Here is an 18,293-nt window from a genome sequence, read left to right as displayed (position 1 = left end):
GATCAATGCAACAAGATTATTGAAGCACAACTGATTAACTGAAACATATACCCTCAAACTTGTACTACACCTCATCAACCTTTTTCTAGGATTGCCATTACAACATCAAGTTATAGGTATTCTACTCCATCCCAGTACCACCATAGCTTCCTATAGTTCTAGTGTTCAACGGAACATATATCTAAACGCGACTACGAGATACAGATTCTTCGTCAGTTCAGAATTCACATCACCACACTAGTGCCATGCGGACGAGACCACCAGGGGCCTGTTCTTCCATCCGAGGTAGAGCACCCCGTCCCTTTCGGCGAGCTTGTAGTTGGGCGAGTAGCTCTGCAGCAGCGTCTTGATGGCAGCGTTCACCAACGCGCTGAGCGGGGAGGGCCTGAACCCGGCCATCGTCAGGCGCGCCTTCCATTTCCCGAAGACCTCGTGCCGCTCCACCCTCTCCTCGCCCTCGCAGGCGATCAGGTTCACGATCTCCCTTGCCAGGCAGTGCTGCTCCATGTTGATCCTCTCCCTGTCGTCCCGGGGAAGCGCAAGGTCGATGGACTCGAAGATGGCCGTGTAGTAGTCGAGCGTCTCCGCGAACCGCTGCACGAAGGGGGCGGTGTTCGTGTTGGACTCCTGCTCCACGAGGGTGAGCACCTTCGGGGACAGGCCCTTCACCAGCCTCAGGATCCGGTCCCGGTGGTTCGCCGTGCTCACGGTCTCGTCCGGGATGTGGTGCAGCTCCAGGGTGAAGTTCACAGCGACGGCTTCACCGGGGATGATACCCAGATGTCCCTCTTCCACTTCACTGCCCGAGACAGCAAGTGCATTGAACTCGAAGGGCACCTTGCACAGGCCAGCAATGTGTGACAGCCTCCTGCCAACTAACTCCAGCCCGCCGCCTCGGGCGTAAGCTGAGACTGAATCATCAATGCCGGTGATCCTCACGAATGGCGGTCCACCAGGCCTGGCTGCAAGGGCTTGAAGGAGAGAAATCCACTGGGCACCTTGAGAGATTTGGAAGTCAATGATATGGATCCTGTCTTCTCCCTTGACAGCCTCTGCGATTGCACCATTAGCTGACATGTAGCCGAACTTGAAGTAGGGGCAGGCCTCATACAGGAAATGCATGTAGGATAGGAGTTCAGAACTCCTTGGCTCTTTGCACTTCAAAGTTTTGTAGATCGAGTTACCAGAGGAGGCGAGCCTGGCAACAAGCCCTTCCACCATATAGGCTCCCAACCTCTCGAGTGGTTCACCGGACACTGACACCATTTTCTGCAACTCTGGAATCATCAAATTGATCGCGAAGCTGTTATTCTCTCCCACTGCTCTAGCACAAGCAATCAGCAGCTCCTTCAGGTTGCCTCTGGGCATGCTCGTCATGTGCACACACTCCTCCGGTTTTAATGAAAGTTGGTTTGCCACGGAGATCTCGAGGCTATCGGCTATCTCTGAGGCTGTCCCAAGCATTGCAGCCTCAAGATCCTTTAGCTTTTGCTTGAGATCGTTAGGGTCCTCGGTGACACACGAAGCGCTTACAGGTGATCCATTGCCATTGGTGGAGCCGGAGTGACTGTCTTCGTGAGATAGAGGGCTGCCACTCCCAGTAGGGAGACTCTGACTGGAGGGAGAGTCATGTCTCATGCATCCAGAAGCTGCAGAGGAGTCCAGTGTGTACCGCTTGTGAGTCTCCTGGTCTTCAAAACCAGCATCCGGTGAATGAGACTTCATGGTATCATGATGCTGCGGTACGACGTGGGTGTCCGAATCTGATTGGTAAGGATGACAAATGTGCTGCGAATTGCCAGAATATAGGAATTGTTCTGGAGTCTGCCTTGGTGCATTTCCAAAGGGACACACCATACGGGAAGTTGGAGCATCAGCCATCCTGGTCCAGTAGAGAGTCCGATGCACTAAAACTCCAAGTAATCAAGTGCCTCTAGTATGACAAGCATGTCCAATTTTAAGATCAACTCGGAGGAGTTTGATTGCTGATATGTCTTCTTGTCCTCTAGTAAACCCAGATTAAACAAAAATCTGCAACAGGAGATAAATAATGTGAGAACATAAACATAAAGAGATATGTACAAGCAAAGAAGCTTGCGAGTGAAATATGAGAACCAAAAGCAGCCTTGTCGGTTACAGAAATAAATTTGATGTCCTAAGACCATCTCCAACCATATTCCCTTCATTTCGTTCCCTTCCCCGTTCTCATTCCCTTTACTTTCTCTTATCTCCAATAACTTCCTTTCGAGGGGAATCGTGAAGGGAAAGGAGAGAGAATCCCATCCTGGAGGGAATGACCTTGGGAATCTTTTCGTGACGGGAACCGTGAAGGGAAACCGTTGGAGCGCTGAAGGGAACGAAAATCCCTTCACGACAGGAATCTGGGTCGTGAAGGGAATCGGTTGGCCTTAGTCTAACTTCATAAAGAAAAGCATTCACTGAAGTCCCAACTGTCACAAGCTGAGAATTTATTCCTCAGAAAACAAGTTGAGAGATTCTACAGTTAGTGCATATGTTGAACAATATCTCAAGTATCAGATTAGGGGCACTCCAAAGGTCTCATATGGCAAATTTACCATATAGGATGCAAGGAAAAACCAACTAACTATAGACAAAGAAGAGAAAATATTTCTCATTTTTGTTAGATGAGTTCTCTTTACTAAGTATTCCCTAAAAATAAAGTTCTCTTTAGTAAGGTAACATGCAGCTAGTTTATCCACGCTAATCCTGAAAGCCATGACAGCACACTAGTTAGCCTGATCAGAAAATCAAGGTGTGCATGTTTGTGGTACCTAAAACTGGAAAAAGGATGGAGTGATCGGGTACACGACCTAACGCAAAATCACAACCTAATCACTGTGGATGATAGTTGTCAAAAGCCTCGGATGCCGGATGCATATCAAATAGCAATCCTTAAATCGTCAGCTAGATTAGCCTTCAAACCAAGCAAAAAATGGCTATGACAGCACACCAAATCTAGGCAAACATCACCAAGTATCTGTGCATTCCTACCGACAGAAAGGGAACGCAGGAGGATGTTGTAATGCTGACCAAAGAAAAGCTGCAATTTTGCGTCATGGTAGATGTACACCGTACAAGCTTTGGAACTACAGGTACTACAGAAGCACGCGTAGTATGCCTAGTCAAGTGCGCAAACAGAACACAGGCTGCAGGTGAGTCATAAAGTATCCCCGTCCCACAATCTCACGCGGCAAACACCCGCACAAGGAGTTTGGCCCGTCCATTGAACCACTCCCAGCACAAAGATTCTTTATCCTATTAAAAAAATTCAGGAAGCACGGTGGTCAAAAGCTTCCAGATCTGCCTTGTTCTAGTCGCAGACCAAGAGATCTACGTGCTAACCACCACTCGTGCGCAGCGTGCTCATCCTAAGACCTAACCATTTGACGTGGTTCTAAAACAAGGGATAAAATTTCCACACAGCTTCACAAGCAAGGCCATGTCGTACTGTCGTACAAGGCTGTAGGCTAGTACTGGGGCAGTACTGAGTAAACATGGCCTTGTTCTTGCAAAACATACAAACAAATGATCATTAAGTCATGGACCCCCCTTGTGAGCAACATCTTCGATCCTACTTTTGCAGCTCCCTCTATCACAGTCACTGCACAAGGAACCGAGCACAGATCGATTCAAACAAACCACTAGTCACATGCAAACATCACGAGCCGGCACGGCACAGTAGAAGAGTACCAGAGTAAGATGAGATGAGGCCTGAAGCGAGCAGAGACTGCAAGACAGCAGCTTCGCATCCATTTCAGGCGCTCACCACATGTGAAACCCGACAACCAGCTAGCTGCTGAGCTACCAACAGGGCAGGCAAGAAGGAAAGCGCGGCACCAAACACGTACCTCTCCCGTGCTCCGGCGCGCGCCCAGGCCGGATCCTTCAGCTCGACCCGTCTCCGGAGAGGGAACCCCGGCGGAGCAGGAAGGAAAGAGCTGCAGTAGAACAGAGAGAGCGAGGGCGGGTAGCTAGGGAGAACGAGAGGAGAAGGCAGGTGGTGGTGGGACGGTGGCCCGGGGAATGGGATGTTTCCGCCGAGGAGGAGAGGAGCTGGGGAGTATTTTGGTTGGCGCTGCTATTTCTACCCGCAACCCTGCCTGCCCCGCGCGCGTCGTCCGCGGTCTCGTTCGTGAGGCGTGACGCGCGCGGGCCCCGCCGTGCGCCTGTGCCTGCCTGCACCCGCACCGCGGGGACGGGAAAAAAAATCTAACACTGCTCGATGCCCAACGCGCTACAACTCTGCAAGCGAGAGGGGTCGAAGAAAGGAGGGAATCGCGGGTCGCGTTCGGGGAGGATCGATTCTTGATGGGTAGTCGAGGAAGAGGCAACGCGGCGGAGCGAGAGGCTTCGATGATCGCCACGTTTCGCTTGGGATAATAGTAACTGTGATATGTGAAACGACGACGATGTATTTGTCACGCATGCCAGCGTCGTTTCTTGCGCGAGCTATGGCGTGCTCAAATTGTAGCTCTTGCTGGATGGTGAGATTTGTTGGGGCCTTGGGGGACTGCTTCTTCTAAAGCGCTACAGTCTCTGATCCACTTTGCAACTTCTTCAAATACATTAACTTTGTCAAATAAGTTAAAGAATCAGTGACCAATAAAAGACCAACGAAACAACAGAGTGAGAAGCTGGTATGGTCCAGTGAACAAAAGAAGTGCAAGGCCATAAAAGCAGCCTCTCAAAGCTGCTGAATAGCAGATAATATATGTGCAGTGAGCCAATGACGAACACAGCGCAAATTATAGGGCTCTCTCTTCTTCCTCATCCGTCTACTCTACCTTTTTTTTTCCTCGTCTTATCCTCCTTCACTCCTTTCTATCATCCAATGGAGCAGCAACCCGTAGGAGGGACTTGAGGCCACCCCTTCAGATCCGCCGCTGTATCTGTGATATCTTTTCTACCTCTGTGCTACTAGTGATATTTTTTTCAGTGAGGAATATTTACGAGTGAAACGATACACTGCACATGTAAATATTCCTCTCGCCTTTGTGCTATGCATACACGTATGTCGGTACTGGAATGTGAATTAAAAACCAAATGCAAGCTCATGGTTTTGAGTACTACATATAGCTTTTGCAGCAGAGCTCTCCCACTCGCAATCGCAGGTAGAACTCGAAGTTAAGCTAGAGGCTTGCGAATAGCTCGGACTTAAATCGGTTTGGCTTAACTCGGCTTGAAGGCTAAACGAGTCAAGTCCGAGTCACCTCCCTAGCTCAGTGGCCACGAGCCAAGCCAGAGATGGCTCGTGAGCGGCTCGTTGGTTTAGCCACGGGCCTAGCTCAGAGCTCAGGCAGAGCCAGTTGTGATAGCCCAAAGTTCTTAAACATATCATTAAGCATTCATGAGCATTATTAGTATCATGATTGAAGTCTTGAGCAAATAATTAATGTAATTAAAGATTAAACAAAATAGTTAAGTTTAATAATAATTGATGCTTTGTGAAGCAACCCACAAAATTGCTATAAAACATAGTGTCGGTAATAATTTTATAAATTAGTCTATGACATGTGAAGAATATTAATGATTTTCTCAAATTTTGAGAATTATTTTGAAGCCTTAAAAATCAGTGCAAGTTAGAAAAGATTGTATTTTTGAAGAATTTTAATTTAAATTGGCTGAAGCTTTTTAGGTCAAACAAGTTAAAAGCACAAGAATTATAGACACCAACAAATTTTGTCCTAGAAATTTTAAGGCTTGGAAAGGTTTTCATTTCGGTCCAAGGTCCCTGCGGGATAGCGGTAGTTTATATCATTATCTCTGTAAAATTTACACTCTGCATGACACTATAAATACACACCATTGACCATCATACCAAGGGACCAATCCTTCTTGACTATCACATATCTGGTGTTCTCCTCTCTCCACTTCTTCTCCAAGCTTGAGCACACTATTGTGAGTGTACTCTCGTCGCACTTGTTCACGCAAGACCTATTCTTGCGCCAACAACGCGCCGTCCGTGAGAAGCTGAACATAGAATTACAAGGGGTGGTAGGACACCACCAAAAAACACCAAGGCGCTAACCATAGCAGCCGTTCTTCACCGCCGCACCCATGCAAAAATACGCATGGCAGCTACGACCAAACATACCATGTGCCCCCGCCAGCTTCGCAGCTAGGAGGAACATCGACTCTCCAGACAACGTCGACCCAATAGCTTGGGTTGGCATGAAGCTCTAGGCCGACGCGGAGTTCTTCCAATAATGGCACGACGAGGACCTCGCTGCACCCCAGGAGGTTACGCCCGAGGCTGCAGCCAGGCAGGCTGCCCTCAAATAGTTCTGGGCGCTCGAGCCCAGGGGCACCCACGCCTGGGCCTAGCCCCAAGGCGTCTCCTGTGACGATGCCCCGAGCACCTGTGTTGAGACGACCTCTTCAGAGAGTCTGGTCGTTCGACAACCTCCTTGACCCCCTCTGGCAGAATGAGGCTCCAAGGAGGCCTAAGATCCTGGGGTGCGCAGACCCCACCTGCACCGTCGATGTGGCGATCGCAACATTGACCGCATGCAAGGAGCTCCAAATCTGCCACGGTCTCAAAGGCATAGCCAGGCTCACTCCGGATCTAGGGGCTTGGTCATCCGGTAGCCGCATCGGCCTCCCATAGTAGAAAAGGGACCTAGGGGGACCACGGGCTCCAGTACGCGTAGCCCCTGCTAGTGTCCACGGTGCCAACCGCAGGCTCTGGCACCATCAGAGGGGTACCAGTGCGTTTTGCACGGGGCTAGACATGGCCACAACATAGATGGTCACCGAACCCTCATAGCTTTCTGGGAGGAATACCTCGGGAGACAAGCATGACACTTGACGGGGGGAAAAGCCGGTAAAAGCGACCCAGGGGTCGTGAAACTGGAGCATGCCGTAGGTTAGGTCTTCGGGCCTCCTTGAGCCCCCCTCGGCTAGCTATGCCACCATCGGCTCCACTGTCAATAAATACTCCAACGATGAGGACTGAGTCACACCAATGGCCCGACCTTAGTGGAGCTCGATGGCTCTCCCAGATGGGGGCAGGGGGGAAGGGAGGGCGCCCTAAACTTCGGACGATCAGAGCCCTCAGCGATCCTTCCCATGTCAAGGTCAGTGAGGGCAGAGTCAGTCATGATAAAAGGATGTTGGGCCCTGGCAGGAGGGTCCAGTGCACTCTGGAGGTCTGAAGGCAAAAATCCTCCGGGGCCTGACCCAGGCCTCTGGAGCCCCAGGGCTCCGGAGGCTTCATAGGCTGGAAGGATTAGCCCTTCCCCCGCTATAGGATATAAGGGCCTCCGGGCCTCTGACTCCACCAAGGAAGCCTCATTTTGGCAAAGGTACACCTATAACCCCCTAGTAATGGCTTACCTAAGCTGACTAATCTTTCATACAGTAAGATCATCGCACATAGAAGGTAGCAAGCCTAGTTGTTGAAAGCCCTTACAGTTGGTAACTGCCAGGTGAAACTCGTAGACAGTAGAACCTAAGTTATATCAAAGTTCGATAGTAGTGTATTAAACTTGGTTCGAATTGTGCCCTTGCTCGCCAACGCCATGTAGCACACAACCGACAAGGCCCTCCGACAAGTCGAAGGCATAAGCCTCGATGCCAAAGGTACATAAACTTAACTTAAAGATATATCTCTGATTAGCAGTAGACAACAAGACTTAAGTTATATCTTAGTTTGGCATATGCTAGGAATAGCTGTCCGACCTAGCTATAACTTATACTGTAACTAGCTTTTCACTAACAACAGTAAACTGTCAAACTTAAGCTACATCCTCACTTAAATAGTACACAACACTGTAGACACCCACGTCCTATAGGTATAGCATGCCTAGGTCACCTTGAAAGCATCGAGCCTAGGTTTCCTTGAAGGCATAGCATATCCTCGGTAGGCAGTGGAGCACTAGAGACGCCCATGTACCAATAGGCATATCATACCTAGGTCATCTGGAAGGCATCAAGCCTAGGTTTTATGAAAGACATAGCATATTCTCGATAGACAGTGGAGCACTGGAGACGCCCACGTACCCATAGGCATAACATGCCAAGGTCACCTAGAAGGAATTGAGCCTAGGTTTCCTAAAGGCATAGCATATCCTCGATAGATAGTGGAGCACTGGAGACGCCCATGTACCTATAGGCATAGCATGACTAGGTCACCTGAAAGATATCGAGCCTAGGTCTCCTAGAAGGTATTGCATAGCCTCGGTAGGCAGTGGAGCCTACACACTTGCAGACACAGCATGCTTAGGTCACCTAGAAGGCAGAGTATAGATAGGTTTCCTGAAAGGCATAGTATAGCCTTGGTAGTGTAGATGCCACGCACTGAAGGGACATCCTCGATAGTGAAGATGCGTCGCACCCGAGGGACATCCTCGGGTGGCAGATATGTCCACACACCGATAGACATAGCATGCCTAGGTCACCTAGAAGGTATCGAGCCTAAGTCTCCTGAAAGGTATTGCATAGCCTCGGTAGGCAATGGAGCCTACACACCTACTGGAACAACATGCCTAGGTCACCTGGAAGGTAGAGTATGCCTAGGTTACTTGAAAGGTATTGCATAGCCTTGGTAGTGTGGATGCCACGCACTAGAGGGACATCCTCGATGGTGGAGATGCGTCACACCCGAGGGACATACTCGGTGGCGGATACGCCCACGCACCGATAGGCATAGCATGCCTAGGTCACTTGGAAGGCATCGAGACTAGATCTCCTAGAAGGCATTGCATAGCTTTTGTAGGGAGTGGAGCCTACACACCTACATGCACAACATGACTAGGTCACTTAGAAGGCAGAATATGTCTAGGTCACCTAGAAGGCATTGCATAGCCTTGGTAGTGTGGATGCCACGCACCAAAGGTACATCCTTGGTGGTGGAGATGCACCTGCAGGCGCAACATGCCTAGGTCACCTGAAAGGCAAAGTACGCCTAGGACTCCTGAAAGGTATGGCATAGCCTCGGTAGTGTAGACGTCGCGCACCTGAGGGACATCCTTGATGGCGGAGATGCACCTGGATCCCTCAAAATTATCATCCAATGCCACTAAGCATCATCGAAGCAATTACACCCTTCGGAAAACCATCACCATGCTCCGCATGGCTCTGCCTCCGAAGCCTTGCGGCGGCTAAGGACCGAGGGGGTCACAGACTGCCTCCCTCGGCCCACTTATCGGCTCCAGCTCGGGCAAATTATCGGCAAACTCCGGGTGGCTCTGCCTCCGGAGCCTCGTGGCGGCTAAGGGCCGAAGGGGTCGCAGGCTACCTCCCTCGGCCCACTTGTCGGCTCCGCCTCCGGCAAACCGTCGCCATGCTTTGGATGGCTCTGCCTCCGGAGCCTCATGGAGGCTAAGGGCCGAGGGGATCGCAGGCTGCCTCCCTCGACCCACTCGTCGGATTCGCCTCTTGCAAACTATCGCCAGTCTCCGGGCGGCTCGGCTTCAGGAGCCTCACGGCAGCTAAGGGCTGAGGGGATCGCAGGCTGCCTCCCTCGTCCCACTCGTTGGCTTCGCTTCTGCAAACCGTTGCCAGGCTTTGGATGGCTCTGCCTCTAGATCCCCCCGGCGGCTAAGGACCAAGGGGGTCGTAGGCTGCCTCCCTCGGCCCACTCGTCGGCTTCGCCTTTGGCAAACCATCGCCAGGCTTTGGTTGGCTCTGCCTTCAGAGCCTCATGGCGGCTAAGGGCCGAGGGGTCGTAGGTTGCCTCCCTCGGCCCACTCATCGGGTTCGCCTTCAGCAAACTGTGGCTAGGCTCTGGGTGGCTCTGCATCCGGAGCCTCGCGTCGGCTAAGGGCCGAGGGGGTCACGGGCTGCTGTGGGGGAACCATCCAAATAATATTTTAATTAATCACCAAGTCAATTATTTACATAATCATGACTTCAACAATTAACCAGAATATCATCCCAGTAGTTTCGACACGTGTTTTGTGCCTAAGATCGGAACACATACCTTTTCAATATAAACAATCATAACCAAGCTTAATAAAGAGTTCTTAACCATTTACAAGTTTAACAATTTACAACAAAAGTGTCACGGCCCAGAGTTTCTAAACACATAATTAAGCGCTAATGAGCATCATTAGCATCTTTTGTTTTTGTTTTGAGCAGTATAGACATGCAATGAGGATTAAACCAAATGTGGTTAAACCAGGTTTAACTCATGCGTTGTAAAGCATCTCCCAAAATTTCTATGGAACATAGGGCTGGTGACAATTTTAGAAATTAGTAGATGCCAGGAGAAGAATATAAATGAATTTTCCCAAATTTTTGGGAAATATTTAGAAGGCATAAAAATCATCACAAGATGGAAAAGATAGCATCTTTGAACAATTTTTATTCAAAATTAGCTCAAGCATTCTCGGTCAAACAAGTTCAAAAGGGTTCCTTATGAATTTTAGTTTCAAAAAAAAAATTGTTTTACCAATTTTGGGCAATGGGAAGGCTTCCATTTTGTTAAGGTCTGTGGAGTGGGATATTTGCATTGCCGGCACTGTTCACGGCCACACCTGTCATCCCCTTCGCACACACAGCTCTCTGCTCCCCCTTCGGCGCCGCCATACTTGACTTTGGTGGCCACCTCCACGTTGCCGGCCAAAAGAACAGCGCCATGCCTTATCCCCCTCCCCTTGCCCTCTGCTTTCCCTCTCTCTTTCCCTCTCTCTTTCCCCTCTCACGCGGCACCAGCGAGCACAGAGAGCAGCGCAGCACTGAGCAAAGCAGAGCCACGGCCGCCGGCCAAAAACGCGCCCCACCGGTGTGTCCCGCCGAGCCCGAGCAGGGTGGAGCACCGAGGGAGGACGCCAAGGCCCTCCTCTGCTGTTTCCCGCACGGATTGGAGCCGTCCGCGCTTTCTTCCCCAACGGTGGCAACCGAGCTCCACCGTCCTCTGTCGATCCGCCGCGTCCTCGCTGCTTCGGCCGTCGCCGGCGTCGACGTGTGCCCCCACCGTAACCGCGTGCTCGTGCTAGTGCTGTTGCCGCCCTCGGCCGGGCCATTCAGGCCGCCGCTCGCCGCCGGCAGCCACCGCAAGGGCCGCCGACCGTCCCCTGTTGCGCGCGCGCCGGCCGTGGGCTGGTTTTGACTTCGGTCAAGGGAGCTGGGCCCGCGGTCAGTGGCTTGGGCTAGATCGGTACCGGTAGAAAAAGGGTTGGGGCTATTTAATATCCGGTTTAAATGGAAAATACAAATAGATTTAGATATGTATTGATAAATCAGCTGATAACTTGTATAATGCGTGGAAAAATTTATATAGCTCCAAAAATTGTGAAACCAATTTTGTTGGCTTTGTTATGGCATGCTCTACCCATTAAAAATACCAGTGGGCATGAAATGTGTGCTGTAATTTATTGAATAAATGAAACATGTTTAAGCTTTGATAATTCATAATTAAATCTTGGTAGCTCCAAAATTGATGAATCCAATTTTGTGAATCTTGCTAAATTGTGTCCTGTTCAGTAAAAATATACACCCTCATGTTAAGCATAATTAACTTTCCAGTTTAGTTTAAGCTTTGGTTTATGCTTTAAAGTATTTTGGGAAATGTGTAAATGGTTAACGCTAATTGCAATTAGGAAATGTTTGATGTTTTAAGCGCAGGGCATAATGCATGTCACCTTCGCTATTGCATGGCTTTCATACTCATCATTGCATGCGATTATTCTTATAGAGAACGTCGATTCGACGACAGAGGCGAGCGAGGCTATTCCCGGAGGTTCTAACGGTGGTGATCGTGGTTCGGGTAGCTGTGAGCAGCAGCTAGGGCAGCAAGGCAAGCATCTATCATATTGCACTATGTCAATTTGAAATCTAATATGTTATCTACGCTTATGTATACATTGCATGTGTCGGGTACCGAGTTGGGTAGAACCTATGCCGATGCATTATCCCATTTCGGTCACGTGTCATGTGTTATTCCTAGGAGCCTAGTGGTGTCGTCGAGGTCTAATTATAGTTCGCTATGCTTAGTGGTACTTAGTCTTTCCGGTAGAAGTCGACGACGGCGTCCACCGTTGTCGCGAGCCTAGGGCTTATTACCTGTGCACATTTGTGGTTGTGTTGATGATGAGTCGGTTTGGTGAGTGGTGAGTTGAGACGAGGTGTGAGCAGTATTAAGGGTGTCATCTGCTCACGAGGAGTCCTCAGACAGTTCGGGGAGGGAACCCGGACACCGTAGACCGCTTGCACTGGTTAAGCACCGACCGTCGGTGTAGTCAGCTTTAGCACTTACCTTACTCACTATATGCTGGTATAATGGTAGGCGAGTTGATTACCTTCGCAGACGTGGTCATGTGGGCCTCGTCATAGATGGTGTGAGTCCGGTTTGAGTCCGGGCTTTTAGCGGTATTCGTTTGCTCGGGGAGTAGTTCTAATACCGCTGCGCCGAGCTATGGTTGATCCACATGGTTGGGCCTGGTTGGGAAAGGTTGTCACGGGTACCCCCTTGTGTGCATCTTAGCGGGTGGCACAAGCCGTATGGTCCCTGTGTCGTGTGGGTCCAGGAGTATCCCCCTGCAAGGTGTATAATCAGTTCGAACTGCTGCACTCTCGGTCATGAGCATTGCTATCTCTTATCTCCATCGAGCGACCATGTTTTGGTCGTAGAGTTTCAATGTGGGTTGTGGCATGGTTGGTTTGGGTGGTTTGGTCGGTATGTGGTCGGTGGTTTGGTGGTAATGGTTTACTCTTATACACTTGTTGTTTATATATCTATTCTGATCAGTTGGTTGGCAGGGTTTGAGTGGGTGGTTGGTTAAGTCAGTTGCTTACACCTAGAGTCTAGGTTGCTTACCGCTTAATGAACTTAAACATGTATTAATCCTTGCTACAGCTTTAAATGCATGATCCTTGGAGTCGAGAATATATATACTCATACTGTGTAAGACTTGCTAGTACCTTCGTACTAAGGGTACTGCCCTTAAGTTTCAGGTTCACAGGTTGGAGAGGAAGAGGCAGTGTTCGGCTACTTTGTGCCTGCCGATCAGGGTGGTGGGCAGGAGTAGCACCTTCTACTCCAAACTCCGGCGCTTTTGGTATGGAGCCTAAGGGCATACGGCTCCATACTCTTTTGTTGTATTAGTTTATCTTCCGCTGCGTAGTTGTTGTTGTTCCTCTTTTGTTGTAAATTGTGGAAGCAGTTGCATGTTTAAGTATTGTAATACAGCTTAATTACTTGCTCTCTATTAAACTGTGTTGTGATATTTCAGTTGGAAGGCATGTGTTCCGATCTTGGGCACAAAACACGTGCCGGGACTACCGGAATGGTATTATGGTTAATTATCGAGGTTGTGATTATGAATAATGATCCTCTTGATGATTAATTAGAATACTATTTGGACGGTTCCTCACAGCTTGGTATCAGAGCTCGGTTTAATTTAGTAGCCTAAACCTAATTATTGCATTGTTTAGCAAGTCGACAACTCCACCTAAACAACACACAACAGTGCGCCGAGACGATTTCTCGGACTTTTTGCGGACTCAGCTGCCGGTCTTCTCGCGAGCTGAGGATCCTCTGGATGCTGATCACTGGCTCCGGACGATCGAGCAGAAGCTCGCCCTTCTTCGCTGTGAGGATCATGAGAAGGCGCTCTTCGCCACCCATCAGCTTCAGGGCCCGACGGGAGCATTGTGGTCCGGCTTTCTGGCCATGCACCCCGCCGATCACCGCGTGTCATGGGCGGAGTCTCATGAGGCCTTCCGCTCGTTTCACATACCGAGTGGCCTCATGGAGGCTAAGAGGCAGGAGTTTGAGGACCTCAAGCAAGGAGGTCGGGCGGTGATGGAGTACGTGCAGGTGTTCAACCACCTTGCACAATACGCTACCGAGGAGGTCAGCACGGATGCGCGCAAGCAGCGCCGCTTCGTGAATGGCCTGAACTCGAAGATGCAGGACCGGTTGTCCGTGCATAAGTTTGCCGACTTCAACGAGTTGGTGAGCACGTCGATCACGGTGGAGCTCAAGTATAAGAGCCACCAAGAGGAGAAGAGGCAGAAGAGGGGTTCCTCGTCTTCCGTGGGCGGGAGCTCACAGCGCGCCCGCACTGAGAGTCAGCCTCCACAGTCTCAGGTGCCGTCGGCTGGCTACCCACGACCGATGTGGTTTGTACCATGTCCTGCGTTCTCCGCTCCACAGGGGCAGGCTGCACGACCAGCCGGTTCCCAAGTGAGTGTGACTGGTGGCTCAGGCGGTCCGTGCTGCAACTGCGGCCGCGTCGGCCATTTCTCGAGGGAGTGCTCGTATCCGAGGCCGGGAGCCGCGGTGAGTGCCCCGCGACCACCGCCGCCTCAGTTAGCACCGCAGTCTTCGCAGGCGACTCACGTTCCCAAGCGTGGTCGAGCTCGCCATACTACCGCCGACGAGGTTCAGGAGGGTGACACCATCCTGATGGGTACATTGGATATGAGTTTCAACTCTAACATCTTTTTTGCAGTGGTTCTATTTGATTCAGGGGCCTCTCACTCCTTTATATCTTCGGACTATGTTTGGAAAAGTGGGTTGAGAGTCAGTGCTACCCACACGCCGTATCTTATCGACGCCCCGGGGGCCAAAGTTCTAATCAACCAGTGTGTGAATAAAGCGGCGGTAGTTGTCAACGAAGTGCCCTTCTTTGTCAATCTGTTAGTGATGAACTCGAAGGGAATTGATGTTATTCTGGGAATGAATTGGCTCTCCAAGAACAAGGCTGTGCTGGACTGTGCTCGGCGGACCGTTATCCTCAATGGTCTGTCAGGTACTCGAGTCCAGTTGAAGCTAGAGGGTGTCAAATCCTGCCTGTTCACCATAAAGGTTATCCCCGCCAGGATTATGAAGACCATTCTTGTGGTGTGGGAATTTCCGGATGTCTTTCCGGATGAGTTGCCTGGAATACCGCCTGGCAGGGCAGTGGAGTTTTCTATTGATCTCGTGCTCGGTGCGGCCCCGGTTTTGAAGAAGATGTACAAGATGTCACTAGTTGAGCTAGTTGAGCTGAAGAAGCAGATTCAGGAGCTGCTGGCAAAGGGTTTCATTCGTCCGAGTTCCTCACCTTGGGGATGCTCGGCTCTATTTGTGAAGAAGAAAGATGACACTCTCTGGATGTGTGTTGATTACCGTCCGCTGAATGCAGTCACGGTGAAGAATGTGTATCCGCTTCCTAGGATTGACATCTTGTTTGATCAGTTGACTGGAGCCCGAGTCTTCTCAAAGATTGACTTGAGACTGGGCTATCACCAGATCAAGGTCCGGCAGAGGATATTCCAAAGACGGCGTTCTCTACTCGATACGGCTTGTATGAGTTCACCGTTATGTCGTTTGACTTGACTAATGCGCCGGCTTTCTTTATGTACCTCATGAACTCGGTGTTCATGGAGGAGTTGGACAAGTTTGTCGTGGTTTTCATCGATGACATTCTGATATACTCCAAGACTGAGCAAGAACACATTGGACACCTCCGTATTGTTCTGGGCAGACTTCGAGAGCATCAGCTGTACGCCAAGTTCAGCAAGTGTGAGTTCTGGCTCAGGGAGGTGGCCTTTCTGGGACATGTTCTATCAGAGAACGGGGTGGCAGTTGACCCGAGCAAGGTGCAGGATGTGCTCGACTGGGTTCAGCCCCAGAATGTCAGTGAGATCCGGAGTTTTCTTGGACTTGCGGGCTATTACCGCCGATTCATCGAGAACTTATCCAAGGTTGCAAAACTAATGACAGAGTTGTTGAAGCAGGACAACTTGTTCGAGTGGTCAGATGCATGTGAGTCCGCATTCCAGACTTTGAAGAAGCTGCTCACGACCGTTCCAGTGCTTGCTCAGCCTGATGTGACCCGAGGGTTTGATGTGTTTTGCGACGCATCCGGCATCGGTCTCAGCTATGTTTTGATGCACGAGGACCGAGTCGTTGCATATGCATCCCGACAGTTGAAGCGTCACGAGGAGAACTATCCGACACATGATCTTGAACTTGCAGCTATCGTGCACGCTCTGAAGATGTGGCGCCACTACTTGATGGGCAACTTGTGCCGTATCTACACGGATCACAAGAGCCTGAAGTACATTTTCACTCAGGCGGATTTGAACATGAGGCAGCGCAGATGGCTTGAGTTGATCAAAGACTATGAGCTGGAGGTTCACTACCATCCTGGCAAGGCAAATGTGGTCGCCGATGCTTTGAGTCGAAAGGCTCATTGTCACTATCTTATAGCCTCGCCGATGGATTCCACGTTGTGTGATGATTTCCGACGTCTTGGGCTTGATATGGTGCCGGATGGTTTTATTGCAAATCTCGAAATCAAGTCCACACTCGTTGATGAGATTAAGGCTGCACAGAGGGATGATAAGGGTATGGCCCGAATTCGAGAGAAGAGGAAGATCGGACAGGCCTTGTGCTTTACTGAGGATGATGAGGGCGTTATCTGGTATGGGAACCGTCTAGTGGTTCCGAGGGTCGAGGCACTGAGGAAGAAGATCCTTGATGAGGCTCACGATTCGTTACTGTCCATTCACCCAGGCAGTACGAAGATGTATCATGATTTGAAACCCTGTTTCTGGTGGACTCGCATGAAGCGGGAGATTGCTAGGTATGTGTCTGAGTGCGACGTCTGCCGAAGGGTGAAGGCTGAACACATCAAGCCTGCCGGCACACTCCAGCATTTGCCCATTCCATCTTGGAAGTGGGAAGAAGTTGGGATGGATTTCATTACCGTCTTACCGAAGACTTCGAGTGGGTATGACTCTATTTGGGTCATCGTGGACCGGTTGACAAAGTCCGCGCACCTCCTTCCTGTCAGGACTACTTATTCTGCTAAGCAGTATGCGGAGTTGTACCTCACTAGAATTGTTTGTCTCCATGGAGTGCCGAAGAAGATCGTTTCTGATCGGGGTACACAGTTTACTTCTCATTTCTGGAGAAATTTCCAGGAGGCTATGGAGACCGAGTCGTTCCACAGCACGGCGTATCACCCGCAGAAGGATGGTCATACGGAGAGGGTAAATCGGATTCTCGAAGATATGCTCCGTGCTTGTGTGCTCACTTGTGGGAAGAAGTGGGACATATGCCTGCCATTTGCGGAATTTTTGTATAACAACAGTTTCTAGGCTAGTATTGAGATGGCGCCATTCGAGGCCCTTTATGGTCGGAGGTGCCGTACGCCGCTGAATTGGTCCGAATCCGGTGAGCGGGCTTTTCTGGGTCCGGATTTGGTCCAGGAGGCAGAAGGTCATGTCCAGAATATCCGCAAGAGTATTCTCATGGCCCAGTCGAGGCAGAAGAGCTATGCAGATCGACGTCGCCGAGAGCTCACATTTGAGGTGGGGGATCACGTGTACCTGAAGGTCTCGCCTCTCAAAGGCGTTCGTCGATTCCAAGTCCGAGGCAAGCTGGCGCCTCGGTATGTTGGACCGTTTCAGATTCTAGCTCAGAGTGGAGAGGTTGCATCTCAATTGGAGTTGCCGTCGTCCCTCTCCGCGGTACATAATGTGTTTCATGTCTCACAACTCAAGAAGTGTCTCCGAGTCCCGACCGATGTCGTTGATGTTGCGCCCGAAGAATTGTAACGGGACTTGACATATTGTGAGAAGCCGATGTGAGTCTTGGATGAAGCCGAGCGCAAGACATGGCGGAGTTCAATCAAATTCTTGAAGATTCAGTGGAGTAACCACTCCGAGTCCGAAGCGACTTGGGAGCGGGAAGACCAGCTTCGTTCCGAGTATCCTGAGTTCTTTGAGAATTTGTAATACTAATGTAATATAGCGTATTTGGAATCTCTCGCGTGTATGTGTTCATCTCTATGATTGAATAAAAATCTACGTTGGATTCCATCTCTTGCATCATGATGTCGGCTCACAACTTGCTAAGTCATCACAGCGTCCTCATTGTCCCCTCTCCTGCTCGTACCGAATCTCGGGACGAGATTCTTTTTAAGGGGGGGGGGGGGAGGTTTGTCACGGCCCAGAGTTTCTAAACACATAATTAAGTGCTAATGGGCATCATTAACATCTTTTGTTTTTGTTTTGAGCAGTATAGACATGCAATGAGGATTAAACCGAATGTGGTTAAACCAGGTTTAACTGATGCGTTGTAAAGCATCTCCCAAAACTTCTATGGAACATAGGGCTGGTGACAATTTTAGAAATTAGTAGATGACAGGAGAAGAATATAAATGAATTTTCCCAAATTTTTGGGAAATATTTAGAAGGCATAAAAATCATCACAAGATGGAAAAGATAGCATCTTTGAACAATTTTTATTCAAAATTGGCTCAAGCATTCTGGGTCAAACAAGTTCAAATGGGTTCCTTATGAATTTTAGTTTCAAACAAAATTTGTTTTTA

The 18,293-nt window shown here is 49.8% G+C and overlaps 1 protein-coding gene across 1 annotated transcript; it reads right to left on the bottom strand.

Moving 5' to 3' along the window:
* Positions 1 to 34: 34 nt before the first annotated feature.
* On the bottom strand, positions 35 to 4,106 carry LOC133891804 (chitin-inducible gibberellin-responsive protein 2-like). The gene is made up of 2 exons (XM_062332561.1): positions 3,870 to 4,106; positions 35 to 2,031 (listed from the first exon to the last, which is right to left on the bottom strand). The coding sequence occupies exon 2, from the start codon at positions 1,879 to 1,881 to the stop codon at positions 238 to 240; it is 1,644 nt and encodes a 547-aa protein (XP_062188545.1). The 5' UTR covers positions 1,882 to 2,031; positions 3,870 to 4,106; the 3' UTR covers positions 35 to 237.
* Between the last annotated feature and the right edge of the window lie 14,187 nt (positions 4,107 to 18,293).

This window comes from Phragmites australis, chromosome 14 (assembly GCF_958298935.1).
Source record: "Phragmites australis chromosome 14, lpPhrAust1.1, whole genome shotgun sequence".
Taxonomy (NCBI): domain Eukaryota; kingdom Viridiplantae; phylum Streptophyta; class Magnoliopsida; order Poales; family Poaceae; genus Phragmites; species Phragmites australis.
Note: the sequence above shows the minus strand (reverse complement) of the source record. Positions and strands in the feature narration are given on the sequence as shown.

Excerpts from the sequence above, each read along its gene's own strand:
- LOC133891804 (XM_062332561.1), bottom strand. The coding sequence starts at position 1,881 with ATGGCTGATGCTCCAACTTCCCGTATGGTGTGTCCCTTTGGAAATGCA.